General features: G+C 43.2%; 1 protein-coding gene across 1 annotated transcript; it reads right to left on the bottom strand.

Annotated features, from left to right (window-relative positions):
- Positions 1-837: 837 nt before the first annotated feature.
- On the bottom strand, positions 838-19950 carry LOC117970379 (voltage-dependent calcium channel gamma-2 subunit-like; the record flags this gene model as incomplete). Its single annotated transcript, XM_059019483.1, has 4 exons — positions 838-2965; positions 5405-5545; positions 15007-15090; positions 19788-19950. Coding segments are annotated over 4 exons (924 nt in total), but the record flags the coding sequence as incomplete, so codon positions are not given.
- Positions 19951-20389: the final 439 nt, after the last annotated feature.

Raw genomic sequence — 20389 nt, 5'->3', positions numbered from 1 at the left:
TAATCTTGTTACAAGATATCACATTATTTTTACATACAATTACCCATTTATACAATTGGGTTTTTACTGGAGCAATCTTGGGAAAGTACCTTGCTCAAGGGTACAGCAGCAGTGTCCCCCCCACCTGGGACTGAACCCACGACCCTCCGGTCAAGAGTCCAGAGCCCTAACCGCTACTCCACACCGCTGCCCAGTGTTCTGCTACACACAACTTCAAACCTTTTTTTTAAATAGCCTACTTACTGTCACAGTTCAGACAATAGTGGGAGATATAGAAAATATGGTAACACATTACATTAAGTGTGTCTAATTACTGGGTATTTACAAAGTAGTATTTTTTCTTGGAGACTCAAATTGTCAATAAAAATTGACCGTGTGTCACTAACTGATAACTCGAGTTGTCAAGTCACAATTTTTCTTCGTGCCTGTGTGTGGGTTCGGCCAATGATTTTGCATTTTCTGATCTCACCTGATTTCACGCTCATTGTTAAATTAAGTATGGCTACAGGTGGACGCATGAGGGAATTCTGCAAACATTTTGAAAAGAAACATTACAGTTACTCTCTGAGTCACACTCGCGTTTTTCTGTGTCAGTTGGCAAATTGCTAGTGTGTCGCTGGTTATAGGATAGGACTTACCACAAATAATAACTGATTATAAAAAATAATACCCTTTAAAAGAACAGCACTCAGACACAGTCTCTATAAAAAATAACCCCTTTAAAAGAACAGCACTCAGACACAGTCTCTATAAAAAATAACACCCTTTAAAAGAACAGGACTCAGACACAGTCTTTATAACAAATAACCCCTTTAAAAGAACAACACTCAGACACAGTCTCTATAAAAAAAAAACTTTATTTTATGCCCCGGAAATTGTCATTCTGTTTTTAAATCTTTTTGTTTCAAATTGTAACAGTCTGAAAAAAAACAAAACACATATGAGCAAAATAAATAAACCAACAGAATGAATTTGTTTTTTATGAAACTGACGAGAGTGAGATATCTCCATCTGAATGTCTTCCTCAGGTCTCTCCTTTCCTCTAAACCAGACACTTCCCTCAATAAAGGTCTTGCAGTAAAATTACCGCACCCTTAAAGCCACTTTAAATTTAAAAGACAAAACGGTTCCTGTGCCCCGTGCGGTTCCTAACTTCGAAAAAGCTTTCTGAAGTTCCACAAACTTTAATTCTGAGTTCATTTACCTTTGCTTATCTTTTTAGCTTAAATCCGGACATAGGTGGCAATACTTTCGCTGCCTCACAGGGCTGTCCGTGAGAACCGTTCTATAGAAGCTCTTTTCAAAAAGAACCCAAAACCTGATTAGCTTTCCTGTCCCGCAGTTCTCTGACTCTCACAAAGCCTCTGGTTTGTATTGATTGATTCTTTCGATTTGAAAGATCCCCTCTCTCTCTCGTTCTCATCCAGCTCAGAGTGTCTCATTCTGGTCTTGTCTTATGGTGACGGTCTCATTAAAGTGAAAATAATCGAAAACAGAAGCGAACCGATGAAGAAACAGATCGAAACAAACACTGAGGCGGCATATCATTTCTGAAATATATCCCAAGCACAACAGAAAACCGTTTCTCCATCCTTTAGCTTGAAATTCCTTTTTAATTAGTTTCTTCAAGAGCAGAGCGGCTGAATTTTTTATTTTTTAGCATGCATGTAAATTCTTTTGTGATTATTTTTTTTTTTTTTTGAGTCCGAAAACTGTTCCTGTAGATCAGGTAAACAGCCTCTCTCTCTTTGAAAAAAAAAAAACAAGGTCCTTTTAAAAGAATAGAATTTGTCGTTTCGTTGTTAAGTTCTAAATAATAATACTCTGTTGAATCTTCACAGTTTGAGTTCCTGCATCTCCGGTGAGAAGCTTGTTGGTTTTTGTTTCATGTTTCCTCCCCTTCCTGATGTTTTTTATTGAAAGTCTTGCTTAGTTTTTTTTTGCAGTGTGAGCCCCCAAAGCATCAACTTCCCATCTCCGAAATTCCATTCCACAGTTAGATGCAGGAAAAATAAAACAAGGGACTAAACAAAAGCCTTGATCTCCCCCCCCCCCTCCCCTCTCCCCCCCCCGAAACTTTTCCACCCCCACGGAAATCATGAATAAAAAACTTTTCTTCTTTGTCAGAAAAAAAGTTGAGGTTTCAAGACAAGAATTCATAAAGACTTCTGACAGCCTGCCATCTATCTTAGTCATCAATAATATCATTTATTATCATTAATATCTTTTTTTTACAAACATTTTCTTATTAAATAACAGTAGATGGGATTTCATGCATGTTTAAATCCTTATCTCTTGAAATACTTCAGCTCGGTTGGATTCCACGTGGGACCTTCGCCTCTCTCTCTCTCTCTCGCGCTCTCTCTCTCTCTCTCTCTCTCCGCTGGGATCGCGGTGTGACCGCGCGGCCTGGCTCTCTCGCTCTCTCCTCACACTGGAGTGGTGCGTCGGTTCGCCGTGTTCGTGTGCAGAGACTCTTTCAAGTCCTTTTGGATGCAGTTGTGCACCTGCAGGAAGTTGTGGTCCCGCTCCGAGTTGTACGTTGCTGTCGGAGTGGAGGTGGATTTCAGGGGGTCTCGGGTCAGGGTGTACATGGAGATTTCGGTGGAAGGGAGGGTGTTGAAGCCCTTGAGGCCGACGGGGGAGGCGTCCCGGGAGCGCGAGGGCTCAGTGGAGCGGGAGCTGGAGCGGCTGCGGCGACGGTAACGGTAGCGATAGCTCGGGATGCGGGTGATGGCGGAGGACTGCAGGTAGTCCGTGGCTCTCGTCCCGGCTCTCAGCTGCTTGTGTCGGTCGATGAACATGTGCACGGCCAGCACGCCCACCATCTCGGCGATGATGAAGGAGAGCGCCCCGAAGTAGAAGGACCAGCCGTACGAGTAGCTGTTCTTCTTGGAGTCGCTCTTGGAGGGGTCCCCCGCGTTGGCCGATATGTACACGATGATCCCAATGATGTTGCTCAGTCCTGCGGAGACACAAAGAGAGAGAGAGAGAAGGAAAGGGGTTTGTGGAGAGCTTTTGTGCATGACAAGTCAAACCTGTGTGACAGACCGCTGCATGAGGGATCACGTCTACCTTCCGCGAGCACAGACTGAACGCCAGTCCGTCAGTCCTCCTGAACCCCCGTTGCTAGTTGAGTGAAACGCTCCGTTTTCCATGCCATGCGAGTTTGACGGGTGTTGGCGGTTATTTCCCAGCAAGCTTTGCAGCGAAAGTCTCGTTCATTGGCTTACCGAAAGGATGGACCCTACTGCTTTGCTTCTGATAATCCGGACAATTCTTTTGTTACTAAAATAACGACACGAGAATATTAAAAGAGAGAAACCTGCTCACCCCGGATGAGAATTAAATATTCACGCCCATTCGTCACTTGATTGGTCAGTGATGTGCTTCCACCCATCCTGCTATGGGAAATGGTCAGAAAGAAAAATCAGGGGCAGCTCAGATTGGCACCCAATGAGGGTCGGCTGAATGAATGAGCAGCGTCAGGGGCAGAAGGGTTTTCAACCCGGTTGAGGGGTGCATGGAAATGAGGTATTACAGTCGACAGTGGCCTGATGAATTTGAATGCGATCCAGTGTAAGTATGTCACTTTGATAAAGGCTACCATGTGACCTGACTCTGGGGTAATTCTGCAGGCGATAGCGGACACTGTGTTTTCACCAGCTATGAATCAATATGTAATAACCTTGATATCACACTGTCATGGGCTCCGTTTGCATCCCGGAGGACTTTCTGCAGAACGTTTTCTATTGTTTGTGTGACTTTAACTTGCTGTTCTGTTTCTACAGAAAACAATAAATCAGGTCACTCCCTCTTATTAAAACCGATCCATTGACTGAGCTGTCTTTTCTAACACGCTTCCTACACTATGCAGGCATGATGCCGCCCGGGTGCAGGATGCATTTGAAATATCCCTCCTGCAATGAGAAGAGGTTGCATTTCAGATGTGTGTAGAAGCAATTCCACACAAGCATCAGAGTCACCGGACCCCCAGCAAGGCTTTCTTAACATTGTTTAACTTTCTGAGAGTCACATCAAACAACGCTGTTTCATTTTATTATTTGTTTATTTAGCAGACGCCTTTATCCAAGGCGACTTACAGAGACTAGGGTGTGTGAACTATGCATCAGCTGCAGAGTCACTTACAACTACGTCTCACCCGAAAGACGGAGCACAAGGAGGTGAAGTGACTTGCTCAGGGTCACACAGTGAGTCAGTGGCTGAGGTGGGATTTGAACCCGGGGACCTCCTGGTTACAAGCCCTTTTCTTGAACCACTGGACCACATAGGGTAATAGAAAGCATTACTAAAAGTTAAGGAAGACGCCTCTTTGTCTAAACAACTAAACCTGTGGGTATCCCTAACGTCAGTGTGAGGTCTAACGACCCAGTCAAAGGAGACTGGTGTAACCCCCGTCCATTCAGGATGACTGCCCTGCTAGATGGTTGATGGAAACGATGCCTGCATGCCCCTCCCCTTGAGTGAGGTCAGTAGTTCTGGCCTCTCCCCTTGAGTGAGGTCAGTAGTCCTGGCCCCTCCCCTTGAGTGAGGTCAGTAGTTCTGGCCCCTCCTCTTGAGTGAGGTCAGTAGTCCTGGCCCCTCCCCTTGAGTGAGGTCAGTAGTTCTGGCCCCTCCCCTTGAGTGAGGTCAGTAGTTCTGGCCCCTCCCCTTGAGTGAGGTCAGTGGTGTTAGAAACAGAACAAACGGCTTTCGTGTTTAAAGACACCTCACGGTGACACTGCTGCCTGGATCACTTGCTAAGTAAGTTCCTGCTAACATTACTTCATCATCCTATGTGGATATTGCTGTCCTTGCAAAGGAAATAAATAGATTCAGTGCTATTAGCTCAAATAAACTCAATTATTATTATTATTATTATTATTATTTATTTCTTAGCAGACGCCCTTATCCTTAGTCAATCCGCTGAGCCAGGCCACTGTGCTGCTGGGCTCGTTAGTGCTTGAATGGGCACATCGTGGAAAATCAGGGGTTGCATAAGCTGGTATTGGTACAGGTAGTGAACACAAAAATGTTAACCCCTGGGTAAATGAGGGACGCCACGTATATTGAAAGCAAGGACTTCCACACAGGTGTGGCTCCTGCGTTAATTAAGCAAATCACATCCCAGGGTTTAACCCTGTAGTTTAACATTACAGGGTTAAACTATTACAACTACAATAAGCCAGGGAAATAAGCCAAGGTGGAGAACAGCTTTGAAGCCACGTGCTGTAAAACACTGCAGGGCACTGATAGCGCTTCACCTGCAGTGGCACACTAAGCTGTATTTAAAACATGCTTTTCCAGAGATTTTATTTTTTTGCAGTCCCCAGTGCTGCCTTCCGTTAGAACTTACAAAGCAAAACTCAATATACTGTATTGAAGAAAGACTATGCGTGCCTACCTGCAGAGACAAAGAAGATGCCGGCGCTCAGAATAATGTTGTGACGCGACTTGTAAAACTCGCTGGCTGCAATGCACAGACCGCCCATGAAGAGGAGGATGACACTCAGGATTGGAAAGATACTGGAGGCACGCACCGCGCCTGAGGAGAGACAGAGAGAGTCAGAGAGGGAGGGGGGTCACTGTTGAAGATACTGGAGGCACGCACCTGAGGAGAGACAGAGAGAGTCAGAGAGGGAGGGAGGTTACTGTTGAAGATACTGGAGGCACACACCGCACCTGAGGAGAGACAGAGAGAGTCAGGGAGGGAGTGAGGTTACTGTTGAAGATACTGGAGGAGCACACCAAACCTGTGGAGACACATTTGCAGATGATAGCAAACTTAGGGGAGTAGTGGACATTGAATCCGCAGCCCAGCTAATTCAAAGGGATTTGGAACCTTCACTATAACTGGGCAAACTTTTGTCAAATGCAGAAATGTAAAGCATTGCATATTATGCATAATAATCCAGGTTATAAGCATTAAATAAACGGGATGGAAATAGAGGACGAGAGCTTTGAAAAGGATCTCAGGGTTATAGTGGAGTCATCATTAGAGAGGCTATGCTAAGATTATACAACACCCTAGTTACACCCCACCTAGAATACTGGGTGCAGTTTTGGTCACCTCACTACAAAAAAATACGTTTTTGCACTGGAGAAGGTAGAGAGAAGGGCAACTAGGCTGATCCCAGGACTGGAGCTATGAGGACCGGTTAAAATAATGAAATCTCTTCAGCCTGGAATAAAGAAGGATGAGCAGGAATCTGAGCTGCAATTCTACCTCCTGACCAGGATGGGCGCTAGGTACGGTTGGTGGCACGCTTTCACAGAGACGGCCCGACTCCATGGTTGGACGGAACCGGAAGTCGGCCATCTTGGAGAAAGAGCGTAGTTGCGAGGCTGTGAAACAAATCCATTGTGATCAGCTGTGGGGCAGCGATGGGATAAAGCGAGGTGCTGGGCTGATCACAGGGAGGGGTTTGGAAGTACAAAGAGGACACAGCTACATGAGGACTGCCCCTTACTCTGAACATAAGAACATAAGAAAGTTTACAAACGAGAGGAGGCCCCATTCGGCCCATCTTGCTCGTTTGGTTGTTAGTAGCTTATTGATCCCAGAATCTCATCAAGCAGCTTCTTGAAGGATCCCAGGGTGTCAGCTTCAACAACATTACTGGGGAGTTGGTTCCAGACCCTCACAATTCTCTGTGTAAAAAAGTGCCTCCTATTTTCTGTTCTGAATGCCCCTTTATCTAATCTCCATTTGTGACCCCTGGTTTCTTTTTTCAGGTCGAAAAAGTCCCCTGGGTCGACATTGTCTATACCTTTTAGGATTTTGAATGCTTGAATCAGATCGCCGCGTAGTCTTCTTTGTTCAAGACTGAACAGATTCAGTTCTTTTAGCCTAACATGCCAGAGTGCTGTTGTTTGTTTAGTTTTTGTATAAATACAAGGAATAGCTTTCAGGTGAAGTAGTAGGATCTAAATAACACTGGGAACATTTACAAAGATGTGAGAGTCAATGCTTTTAAATGGGTTCCCCCAGCAGGGGGGAGAATGGTGTGCTAACAAGGGATGAGCTGAATGGCCTTTTCTCCTTCAAAAACTCTTCTTATGTTCTTAAGATCGATATGCAACTAACCATGCTCGCTGTTACTAATAGGAACTTCATTAAAAAGACTATCCAGCTAACTATGCTCACTGCTACTTGATTCTTGAGGATGATTATACAGCTTACCGACTGGCTGTTACTGGCAGCTCTCCTAACCCTACCCCCTGCTCCCTTACTGCTAGGCTATCTCTACAGTTAATACAACACGATGTATATTTGGTCCATTCTCTGTGTTCTTTACCCAATGCTGTTGCCAGACACTTGAGGGAGAGCGTGTGCGTTTCCATAATTGCTGTATAAAAATAGCATTGTAGCTCAACATGATGCCTTTCGTTAGCTGGGTCATCAAAAAAAAAAGGGACCAGAAAACTGAACTTTCAAAGATTAACGTCCCTTATGGCTTGAAGGATATTTAAGACAGCTGCCACCTTCTCTGTCTTTTGGAAACAGCAGCCCTGTAATAATTATTAATTGTTTATTTAGCAGACTCCTTTATCCAAGGCGACTTACAGAGACTAGGGTGTGTGAACTATGCATCAGCTGCAGAGTCACTTACAACTACGTCTCACCCGAAAGACGGAGCACAAGGAGGTGAAGCGACTCGCTCAGGGTCACACAGTGAGTCAGTGGCTGAGGTGGAACCGGGGACCTCCTGGTTACAAGCCCTTTTCTTTAACCACTGGACGACACAGCCTCCTATAAGCTAATGCAGCTTTTTAAAGTATTGCAGAACTTCAGGATGTCTCATAAGCTCAGCGGTGGCAACCGCGTGTTTATTGGGCTTACAGAGTGACACAAGAGACAAAGAAAGTAGCTTGTGAGGCTGAAAATAGAAATCACAAAATGATATTAAAGGTAAGATTCACGGGAATATCCTTCAGCTACATAACCTTGTTGTTTTTAAAGTCCAAACCCGTTTACAGAAGAGCTAAGAATTGCAGGGCCTAAATACGAAACCTAAGTTACTAAGTACCCAGCTAGAGAGCACTGAAACCCAGGCTGAATAAGTGGAACGCGCCAGTGGTAGTGGATGTCACGAACAGGTGAGCTGTTGGTTTTTATACCAGATTTTCTAAATGGTGTTAGAACACCCCATTGCTTCTGTATATAATACAGCAGGGTGCACATGTATTAGAACACCCCATTGCTTCTGTATATAATACAGCAGGGTGCACATGTATAAGAACACCCCATTGCTTCTGTGTATAATACAGCAGGGTGCACATGTATTACATCACCCCATTGCTTCTGTATATAATACAGCAGGGTGCACATGTATTACAGCACCCCATTGCTTCTGTATATAATACAGCAGGGTGCACATGTATTACAGCACCCCATTGCTTCTGTATATAATACAGCAGTGTGCACATGTATTAGAACACCCCATTGCTTCAGTATGTTTCATTTGCTGTGCGTATGAATTCAAACCACTGTCACTGAAAAGTGTTTGGACACCAAGAAATGGACTGTGAAAGCAAGCAGAGACGAGCCAATCGCCGAAGCAGCTTCACTCCCCTGAGTGTTTAAGAGAGTCACTGATAATATGATGTTATTTACATAAGAACATAAGAAAGGTTACAAACGAGAGGAGGCCATTCAGCCCATCTTGCTCGTTTGGTTGTTAGTAGCTTATTGATCCCAGAATCTCATCAAGCAGCTTCTTGAAGGATCCCAGGGTGTCAGCTTCAACAACATTACTGGGGAGTTGGTTCCAGACCCTCACAATTCTCTGTGTAAAAAAGTGCCTCCTATTTTCTGTTCTGAATGCCCCTTTATCTAATCTCCATTTGTGACCCCTGGTTTCTTTTTTCAGGTCAAAAAGGTCCCCTGGGTCGACATTGTCAATACCTTTTAGGATCTTGAATGCTTGAATCAGATCACCGTGTAGTTTTCTTTGTTCAACACTGAATAGATTCAATTCTTTGAGCCTGTCTGCATACGACATGCTTTTTAAACCCGGGATAATTCTGGTCGCTCTTCTTTGCACTCTTTCTAGAGCAGCAATATCCTTTTTTGTATGAGGTGACCAGAACTGAACACAGTATTCTAGGTGAGGTCTTCCTAATGCATTGTAAAGTTTTAACATTACTTCCCTTGATTTAAATTCAACACAATATATCCGAGCTTCTCGTTGGCCTTTTTTATAGCTTCCCCACATTGTCTAGATGAAGACATTTCTGAGTCAACATAAACTCCTCGGTCTTTATCATAGATTCCTTCTTCAATTTCAGTATCTCCCATATGATATTTATGATATTGAATCTCTACAGACCCAGGGTTTTCATGCTGAATAAACTCAGAGAGAGTAACAATTGTGACTGTTTAAAACGTGCTTTCAAAAGTTCTCAACAAACTGATGCAATTGTAAGTGTCGCAGTTGTAGTACACCTCATTATAATATTTGAGAGCCTCATTTGCATTATCTCCACCCACTTTGTGTGACTTTATGCAGGAACGCCCAGAATTACATATTCATCTAAGGTTGAACCACAAAGAAAAACTGCTGCCGCAAAGCATTTCCGAAAAATTCGACTCTTTTGCGACTCTCGTGACACTTCAGCACATCTGCCCCTTAGTGTTACTGTGCGATTTACACAGAGATGTAGATCAATCCTCAGACACTTCAGTCGTGAGTCTAGACTTTTAAAACCACATTTAAGACACATATTCTTAGCTTTGCTTTTGCTAAGCTGATTTTAAACGGTGTTTCAGCAGCTGCTGGAGCGAGATGCGTGGGTTGAAACCTGCTAGTGTAGTTAATATTGTATTGGCTGGGAACATTTTCACTAGTTTAGCCATCTTAGTGCTTTTTAATTCCATTTAGTGGTTGTTAATATTTTGTGAATTTTTGTGGGGAAGCTATTAAATAAAAAGGCCAACAAGATGCTCGGATATATTGTGTTGAATTTAAATCAAGGGAAGTAATGTTAAAACTTTACAATGCATTAGTAAGACCTCACCTAGAATATTGTGTTCAGTTCTGGTCGCCTCGTTACAAAAAGGATATTGCTGCTCTAGAAAGAGTGCAAAGAAGAGCGACCAGAATTATCCCGGGTTTAAAAGGCATGTCGTATGCAGACAGGCTAAAAGAATTGAATCTATTCAGTCTTGAACAAAGAAGACTACGCGGCGATCTGATTCAAGCATTCAAAATCCTAAAAGGTATAGACAATGTCGACCCAGGGGACCTGAAAAAAGAAACCAGGGGTCACAAATGGAGATTAGATAAAGGGGCATTCAGAACAGAAAATAGGAGGCACTTTTTTACACAGAGAATTGTGAGGGTCTGGAACCAACTCCCCAGTAATGTTGTTGAAGCTGACACCCTGGGATCCTTCAAGAAGCTGCTTGATGAGATTCTGGGATCAATAAGCTACTAACAACCAAACGAGCAAGATGGGCTGAATGGGGCCTCCTCTCGTTTGTAAACTTTCTTATGTTCTTAATATGAATCAAACCTTGGTCAAATTTTATCACTACTATAATTCTAGTAAGAGAAGCATCTTTATATTAAAATACTTCCCAGCAGTGGGATTCGTTGCTGTGATCTGAAGATCTGTAAACTTTTTCAAGTACGGCCGCTGTGTCTCTCTTGCAATCTCTCGCAGTCCTTTCACAGCCCACTGTAACAGCTTTGCAGTTCAGGAGCGAACGCTGTGCAGTGTTACCAGAACAGATTCAAAGTCAAGGTAAAAGACACACTCAAACTGGTTGGCTGAAGGCTGAAACTCTAGGTGTGTATTTTAATTAAACTAATTTAATTGTATTTTCAAATGCTTTTGACACCATGCTTTTTTTTTTGGCAGACTGCTAACTTAAGCCACGCACATTTTCATAGTTACAGAGACCGAAGGAACAGAGAGTTTCTGACAGTCTGTCTATTGGATCGGTCGTCCACACAGCACAAAGCTAAGTGCTAATTACTCTGTAACTCTTGCCAACTCCGGCATGGCAAAGTTATGTTTGAAACAGCAGTTTTGATTGAAGGCGCTGTTGCTGTTGTAGATCCACGTCGTTCGCACATGACTCATGTTAACCAGAGAACACAGTGTGTGTGCTTCCGCACCCCTGCTGCCCACCAACATGCGCACTGAGTGGGTTAGGACTAGGGGTAGGGGTAGGGGTAGGGTTAGGGAAGTTAGGGTTCGGTTTAGAATTAGGGTTGGGGATAGGGTTAGGGTTAGGGTTACATCATGCAAAAATATTAAGAACATTGTAACTATGCATAAATTATAAACTCTAAATTATAAATTCTACATTCTAGTCTGTCAGTTTTAAGGGTGTGCACCTGTGATTTCTGCCTCTTCATTCTCTGGCAGCAGTGAGTTGAAGGGAAAGGCTCCAAACCACAGACAGACGAGACACAGACTCCAGCTGCACACCCCAGGGCCAACGAGATGCTTGGATATATTATTATTATTATTATTATTATTATTATTATTATTATTATTTGTTTATTTAGCAGACGCCTTTATCCAAGGCGACTTACAGAGACTAGGGTGTGTGAACTATGCATCAGCTGCAGAGTCACTTACAACTACGTCTCACCCAAAAGACGGAGCACAAGGAGGTGAAGTGACTTGCTCAGGGTCACACAGGGAGTCAGTGGCTGAGGTGGGATTTGAACCGGGGACCTCCTGCTTACCAGCCCTTTTCTTTAACAACTGGACCACACTGCCCCCTATTGTGAGAAGAGTTGAATTTAAATCAAGGGAAGTAATGTTAAAACTTTACAATGCATTAGTAAGACCTCATCTAGAATATTGTGTTCAGTTCTGGTCACCTCGTTACAAAAAGGATATTGCTGCTCTAGAAAGAGGGCAAAGAAGAGCGACCAGAATTATCCCGGGTTTAAAAGGCATGTCGTATGAAGACAGGCTAAAAGAATTGAATCTGTTCAGTCTTGAACAAAGAAGACTACGCGGCGATCTGATTCAAGCATTCAAAATCCTCAAAGGTACAGACAATGTCGACCCAGGGGACTTTTTCGACCTGAAAAAAGAAACATTTTGGACATTCGGATTGTGCAGCGCCTTGGGACACTTCGCTGTGAAAGGCGCTATATTTAAAGTTATTATTATTATTATTATAGGAGGCTTGAGAGAAACGTGTGTGTTTTAAAACTTGACTCTGCCATGCACTGTTAAATAGAAACATCCACACGCGGGAGTTCATGCGATTAAGTTGTAAAGATTCATGAGAATAAAGTGTTTTTATCAAAAGCGTTTCTCAGCTTCGATTTTACTCTGATCTCAGAGAGTGGAGGTTCAGTCCGCTGTCTGCTTGGGCTTCAGTGGAACTGTTGGGTTAAGAAATGGAAAAACAGATCACTAAATACGACGTCCGTGTTCAGGAATAGGATAAGAGCCCCTGTATGATGCAGTCGACACATATCAGTGTTTAAGGAATGTAAATCGGGGGTTCACGTGTGCCGGACGAGGATTAGAAACAGTTTTCAAATGAAAGAAAAACAAGGTTCTTTTCTTGTGGTGAAAAAAAGCAGTATGCGTAACAAAAAACGCTTTCCCCTTCCATGAAACGAATGACGAAAGTGTTCTGGAACGATATATTTTAGGATGCAACGTCCATGAGGAATTTTGCAGCCCAAAACGGTTCCTCAGATTAGTCCTATTAAGTAGTACTATGTAAACACACAGGAATTCGAGATGCTTAATTGATTATTTTTTGTTCCTCTATCTTTTTAAACACGCTCCAGTAGCTACCACTTCACTTGCTGAATAAAACGAATCCAGTTTAACTCAGGGGGGGAATGCAATTGCCTGTGTTTTTTATCTCAGCCAGCCTTTATTAGCAGCCTGATCCCCTGGTAGTTGCCAATAAAATTTAAAAATACAGCAGAGAGTGAGCGAGAGGGAGGGAAGGGCAGGGAGAGTCCCAGACGCCTCACTGATCAGATGGTTTAATTGGATAAAAGAGAGAAGATTTAAGACCACGAACGCAAACTCATCCCAGCAGCTCACATAATTGTTTAATAATGTATTCAAGGAGGCTTCTCGCTTTGCGATTCCTCGCTGAGAAACAACAGCCTGAGCCAGCATCTTCAAGGAGGAGAGCGCCCCTCAATCAGGACCCCATTCAGTCCTGATCTCTCCCTCACAGCTCTGCAGGGAGGAGAGCGCCCCTCAATCAGGACCCCATTCAGTCCTGATCTCTCCCTCACAGCTCTGCAGGGAGGAGAGCGCCCCTCAATCAGGACCCCATTCAGTCCTGATCTCTCCCTCACAGCTCTGCAGGGAGGACAGCGCCCCTCAATCAGGACCCCATTCAGTCCTGATCTCTCCCTCACAGCTCTGCAGGGAGGAGAGCGCCCCTCATTCAGGACCCCATTCAGTCCTGATCTCTCCCTCACAGCTCTGCAGGGAGGAGAGCGCCCCTCATTCAGGACCCCATTCAGTCCTGATCTCTCCCTCACAGCTCTGCAGGGAGGAGAGCGCCCCTCAATCAGGACCCCATTCAGTCCTGATCTCTTCCTCACAGCTCTGCAGGGAGGAGAGCGCCCCTCATTCAGGACCCCATTCAGTCCTGATCTCTCCCTCACAGCTCTGCAGGGAGGAGAGCGCCCCTCAATCAGGACCCTATTCAGTCCTGATCTCTCCCTCACAGCGGAGTGAATCCTCCCTCTCCCCCCCTCCCTCTCTGTGATAGACAGGGGGGTGGGTGGCAGTGAATCCCTCCTCTCTGTGATAGACAGGGGGGTGGGTGGCAGTGAATCCCTCCTCTCTGTGATAGACACGGGGGTGGGTGGCAGTGAATCCTCCCTCTCTGTGATAGACAGGGGGTGGGTGGCAGTGAATCCTCCCTCTCTGTGATAGACAGGGAGGTGGGTAGCAGTGAATCCTCCCTCTCTGTGATAGACAGGGGGGTGGGTGGCAGTGAATCCCTCCTCTCTGTGATAGACAGGGGAGTGGGTGGCAGTGAATCCTCCCTCTCTGTGATAGACACGGGGGTGGGTGGCAGTGAATCCTCCCTCTCTGTGATAGACAGGGGGGTGGCAGTGAATCCTCCCTCTCTGTGATAGACAGGGGGGGTGGCAGTGAATCCTCCCTCTCTGTGATAGACAGGGGGGTGGCAGTGAATCCCCCCTCTCTGTGATAGACAGGGGGGTGGGTGGCAGTGAATCCCTCCTCTCTGTGATAGACAGGGGGTGGGTGGCAGTGAATCCTCCCTCTCTGTGATAGACAGGGGGGTGGGTGGCAGTGAATCCTCCCTCTCTGTGATAGACAGGGGGGTGGGTCGCTCAGTCAAACAGGCAGCGTTAGACCTTGTCAGTACTTCTTGGGTGTGCTCTTGTACATGAGGAATACCTTTTTAATATATTATATACAGAAGCTCTAGTCGAACCCCACTTAGAAATTCTGTTTAAAAATACATTACTGCACTTAGGGAGGTGAATGCAGCAGTGTGGAGTAGCGGTTAGGGTTCTGGACTCTTGACCGGAGGGTCGTGGGTTCAATCCCAGGTGGGGGGGACACTGCTGCTGTACCCTTGAGCAAGATACTTTACCTAGATTGCTCCAGTAAAAACCCAACTGTATAAATGGGGAATTGTATGTAGAAATAATGTGATATCTTGTAACAATTGGAAGTCGCCCTGGATAAGGGCGTCTGCTAAGAAATAAATAAATAAATAAATAAATAAATAAATAAAAATAATAATAATAATAATAATAATAATAAAGGCTCATCCCAGGATGTATTGGCATAAGAATGAAGTCTCTCCAGTCCTGAAATAAAGGCGGGTAAGGGGGTTTGAAATGAAGTTTACAAATACACCTTAATGACAGACCCAGGTCACAGAATCAGATTTAGCACAGAGAGTAGGGTGAAGAAGGGCTGAAAACAGGAAGCAGTCAGCAATCCAATTCCTGTTAGATAACCCCACAGGGCGATACTTGGAAAAGAAAGGCTAACTGAAACGTCACTTACGTAAGAAATATTCAGCGGTGTCGGCTTCATAGTCCGTGTCTTCGGGAAAGTGGTCTATCTGTTTACACAGCCCTTTAAAATTCCCTGGAAGAGAAGAGGAGACATTCAGCAAACTGTGCAGAGTGAGGTGCTGCTAGCAGTGGAGCACGGCTGTACAGGGAGGTAACCACGACTGTGAAACCCATCCATTTCCTTTTATTGTGCTGAACTGGTTCGAAATGCAGCAGGCAGAGTGCTGACTCCCGCACGCCAGTTCTTAAACCACTGCAACAGCTCCCTGTTCAATTCAGCATTGATTTATAAATTCTGCTTACTACTATTAGTATTTGTTTATTTAGCAGACGCCTTTATCCAAGGCGACTTACAGAGACTAGGGTGTGTGAACTATGCATCAGCTGCAGAGTCACTTACAACTACGTCTCTCCCGAAAGACGGAGCACAAGGAGGTGAAGTGACTTGCTCAGGGTCACACAATGAGTCAGTGGCTGAGGTGGGATTTGAACCGGGGACCTCCTGGTTACAAGCCCTTTTCTTTAACCACTGGACCACACAGCCTTGATTCAGCAAAGCTGCCTCAAACTAGATCTCCCGGAACCCGGTTTCAAGCCACTGTTCCTGAAAACGTGGCTCTGTGTTCCCTCAGCTTTAGTATCCACCCACCAAACTTGATATTGAAATAAAATAAATTAATCCTGCGCTGAACAAACAGAGTTTAGACTTTACAAGTTTCAAAGTGTCTCCCCTCAAGGCTTGTTTTCTAACATGTTTTTTTTTCTGATACAGATTGTAAATATTTTGGTGTAAAGCAAATTCTGTATGATAAGAATTACTGGGATGTATACAGTATACAAGCCCTTTTCTTTAACCACTGGACCACACAGCCTCCTATGAAGGCCCTTGGTGGTTTTTGTGCCTTTGTATTTACAGGAGCTGTTGGTACATCCTGTTGGTACAGTTTGGTTCCTCTGCTCCCTGCCTTTGGAACTGTTCCTGAGTCTTATCGGGAGTGCTGGCACAGTCAAGTCTTTAAAGTTTCAAAACAGATTTGTTTGCGTCGGCTTATTCTTGAGCTGGATTGACTGGCCAATGGCTTTTACATTTTCTATTTTGTAGAGTTTTTATTGTAAAGCGCACTGGGATGCTCTGCTTGAAGAGCGATCTATAGGGGAGGCAGTTTTATAATAAGGAAAGCATCACACTCTCAGCTTTCTAATACTAGAAGGTTGTGAAAACTGTCTCAGAAACTGCATTGTCTAAGGAAGTGAGTCATTTAGACATATTACTGTAAGGTTTATGAATTAAGTTATGGAATTAACTATTTTGTTGTATTATAAGGATGTTTCAAATCTGAACAATGTTTTAAGAACATAAGAAAGTTTACAAACGAGAGGAGGCCCCATTCAGCCCATCTTGCTCGTTTGGTTGTTAGTAGCTTATTGATCCCAGAATCTCATCAAGCAGCTTCTTGAAGGATCCTAAGGTGTCAGCTTCAACATCATCACTGGGGTTCCAGACCCTCACAATTCTCTATGTAAAAAAGCGCCTCCTATTTTCTGTTCTGAATGCCCCTTTATCTAATCTCCATTTGTGACCCTTGGTCCTTGTTTCTTTTTTCAGGTCAAAAAAGTCCCCTGGGTCGACATTGTCCCTACCTTTTAGGATTTTGAATGTATTAGTTCCATTTTACTCTACTGTATACTCCCAGTAATTCTTATCATACAGAATTTGCTTTACACCAAAATATTTACAATCTGTATCAGAGAAAAAACATGTTAGAAAACAAGCCTTGAGGGGAGACACTTTGAAACGTGTAAAGTCTAAACTCTGTTTGTTCAGCGCAGGATTAATTTATTTTATTTCAATATCAAGTTTGGTGGGTGGATACTAAAGCTGAGGGAAGACAGAGCCACGTTTTCAGGAACAGTGGCTTGAAACCGGGTTCCGGGAGATCTAGTTTGAGGCAGCTTTGCTGAATCAAGGCTGTGTGGTCCAGTGGTCAAAGAAAAGGGCTTATAACCAGGAGGTCCCCGGTTCAAATCCCACCTCAGCCACTGACTCATTGTGTGACCCTGAGCGAGTCGTTTCACCTCCTTGTGCTCCGTCTTTCGGGTGAGACGTAGTTGTAAGTGACTCTGCAGCTGATGCATAGTTCACACACCCTAGTCTCTGTAAGTCGCCTTGGATAAAGGCGTCTGCTAAATAAACAAATAATAATCAAACCCCAAGTCTCCCTGCCTGGTGTGCCGTGCAGGGCCAAGCCACAAAAAGTGTCTCCGTGTCCCCTCAGGTTAGTGAAAGTGTGACACATATCCCTGGAAAACAAATCCAGTGGGTACATGGAAGATCTTAATGGGTTCACTTTTTGCATGATATAACCCTAACCCAAACCCTAGCCCTGTCCTTATTCCTAAACTCTAAACCTAACCCCCCTAACCTTTTTCTGCTGCTGTCTGTGTAAAAAGTGTTACACGTTGAAACTATGCATAATAACATTGTAATTGTGTGTAAGTACGCATGTATTTGCTAAGTAACTAGGGCAGCGGTGTGGAGTAGTGGTCAGGGCTCTTGACTCTTGACCGGAGGGTTGTGGGTTCAATCCCAGGTGGGGGGGACACTGCTGCTGTACCCTTGAGCAAGGTACTTTACCTAGATTGCTCCAGTAAAAACCCAACTGTGTAAATGGGGAATTGTATGTAAAAATAACGTGATATCTTGTAACAATTGTAAGTCGCCCTGGATAAGAGTGTCTGCTAAGAAATAAATAATAATAATATATCAAAATGATGTTACTATCAGGTTTTTTCTCAATCCTAAAACTCTAGGTGATGCAAATCATTTAGCCACAGCTGTAGTTTTCAATTTAAATGATCCGCATTCAAAACCAAAGAAAAAAACATTTAAGATCTTAAATGTGCCGGATTGACTGTTGTTTGTGCTCATAAAAGATAAGAACATTTTGATTTTAAAAGACCTTGCATTTAAGGCAGGAAAGATATTGCAGGAAAAGACCGTTTAAACATGTATAGAGCATTTAAGCTTCAAATTTCATTTTGAATGTCTTTTATTTAGCCTTCCTTTACCTTTTCTTTGATGATGTGATTCTTTCAAAGAGCTACAATATCATGTCCCTAAACCCCTGATTTAGATTCTCAGGGCAGGATTTTCAAAAGTTTGTAAATGACAAAAATTTGTAAACTTTGGCATTTTCAAGCAGTCGTTATGCCTGTTTCTTTATTAAATAATCATCCTAATGTGATTTCTGAAACAATACACCCTTGATTATTATTTATTTCTTAGCAAACGCCCTTATCCAGGGCGACTTACAATTCTTACAAGATATCACATTATTTTTACATACAATTCCCCATTTATACAGTTGGGTTTTTTACTGGAGCAATCTAGGTAAAGTACCTTGCTCAAGGGTACAGCAGCAGTGTCCCCCCCACCTGGGATTGAACCCACGACCCTCCGGTCAAGAGTCCAGAGCCCTGACCGCTACTCCACACTGCTGCCCAGTGTAATGTTACTAAGAAATTATCACTGCAACTGTAGCCTATTTGAATTCTGCATGCTACATTACATGACAGCTGACAAATAATGTAGGTTTTTTTAAATTATACAACTCAGATCTTGGTATAGGTGATTGTGTATTTGCAAGGCGTCCTTGGTTTTAAACAGCTGCTGTGTTAATGAAGGACAGGCATCAAAGACACGTGGATTTTGCCTAGACTTCTTTTCGTAATGCTGTCAGACTCTCCCCACACTTTATATACAGTGTGCATTTTCACCTTCACCTCTGAAGAGATTGAAACAGACTCCCACACACACACACACAACACATTACTGGAAAATAACTAATGTACATATAATGCTTTCAACTGACTATTCAGTACTGAATATAAAAAACAAACGCTTTTGTGAATAATTCGACAAGGGGTTTGCAAACACTAGAAGAAACTAGACATATTATTATTATTATTATTATTATTATTATTATTATTATTATTATTGTGCTTTGCTTTACTTTAATTTGATTAATGATTTCTCTTTTTTTTTTTTTTTTTTTTTGATAGTTGACCGCGTCCTGAGCGGAAGACGAGCCCGCTAACGAAAGTCATTATTAATACAATTAAGAACAAGATTATATTTTTTATCTTGGTCTTAATTGTATTCATATTTGTACTGTGATAATTTAAATGTATTTTATTTACGACTGTGTGGACAAGGGCGTCTCCTAAGAAATAAATAAATAAATAAATAAATAAATAATAATAATAATAATAATAATAAAGTCAAAGTCAACTATCACACGGTAAAGCCATCACCTCTATTAGGAAATTATTTGTACCATTGTTTTCTTTTTTTTAAAAAACACCTTTAAACTTACATTTTCCTTGAATTTATACTGATTCGTCAGGTACCTTTCCGCTGAGTAAAGACGTTCTAAGAAAATAGTCCCAAACTTTTTTTGAAAAAAAATTAAAAAAAAACGAGTTTGGCATACATATAAAGAGAAAAACAATTAATTTTTATTTAGAAAATCGATTTACATTTTTTTTTATATACCTCGTTTAGGGTTTTTAGGGTTGTTTATAATGTGGACATTGCTTGAGGAATGAACGAAGCAGTTACTGGGCAGTCCGTGTACGATGGACTCTGAACTACCGATACAATCTCTCATTAAATACCACTCTGAAATGGCTGCTAACTCGCCATGTTTCTACCTTCAACCAAAGCCTTTCCCTCCTTTTATTTGAACGAAGCGACATTACTGAACTGACCGCGTCTCGCTTCGTTGAAAGATGCTGCGTGGACGCCAGTCTCTCCGACGGTCTGTGATTGGCTCTCGACCGCTGCAGGTACAGGATTGCTTGCTTTCGTAACTGCAAAAGTATTGATTGGCTGATTTTGGCGGTTAATAAAATTTATTTGGACCAATCGTGTCTTTGTTTAGTATTCACCGTCCAATAGATGTGAACTACGCTTAAAAACATATGAAAACAGCCTGCAGTCGCGCGGGTTGATTTTAAATCTGAGTCACAGTTGGTGCCGAGACGTTCCAGCGGGAAATCTCCCGCTGGAACTGGAAGCTGATTGGCTGACGGCACCGACTCGATTTAGGATCCGAAACTGGGGCGTTTGGGCGGGAACGCGTGATTAGATGAAACCACCCAACAATTAACGATAAAGAAATTGCGTATTGGGTTTGGGGAGTTCTGTCACAATTATAAAAGCTTAATAAATCTATAATGAAGTGTTACACACATGGTATACATAACAGACAACCACAAACACAGGACAGGAAGTGATGTAGGTCACCTGCCGCTTTGAAAATCGCTTGGTACTAAAGCTCTCGTTGCTATACCGCGAGTTCGTTACAATA

Source organism: Acipenser ruthenus, unplaced genomic scaffold (genome assembly GCF_902713425.1).
Source record: "Acipenser ruthenus unplaced genomic scaffold, fAciRut3.2 maternal haplotype, whole genome shotgun sequence".
Classification (NCBI taxonomy): Eukaryota; Metazoa; Chordata; class Actinopteri; order Acipenseriformes; family Acipenseridae; genus Acipenser; species Acipenser ruthenus.
The sequence above is the reverse complement of the archived record's forward strand: the minus strand, read 5'-3'. Positions and strand labels throughout refer to the sequence as shown.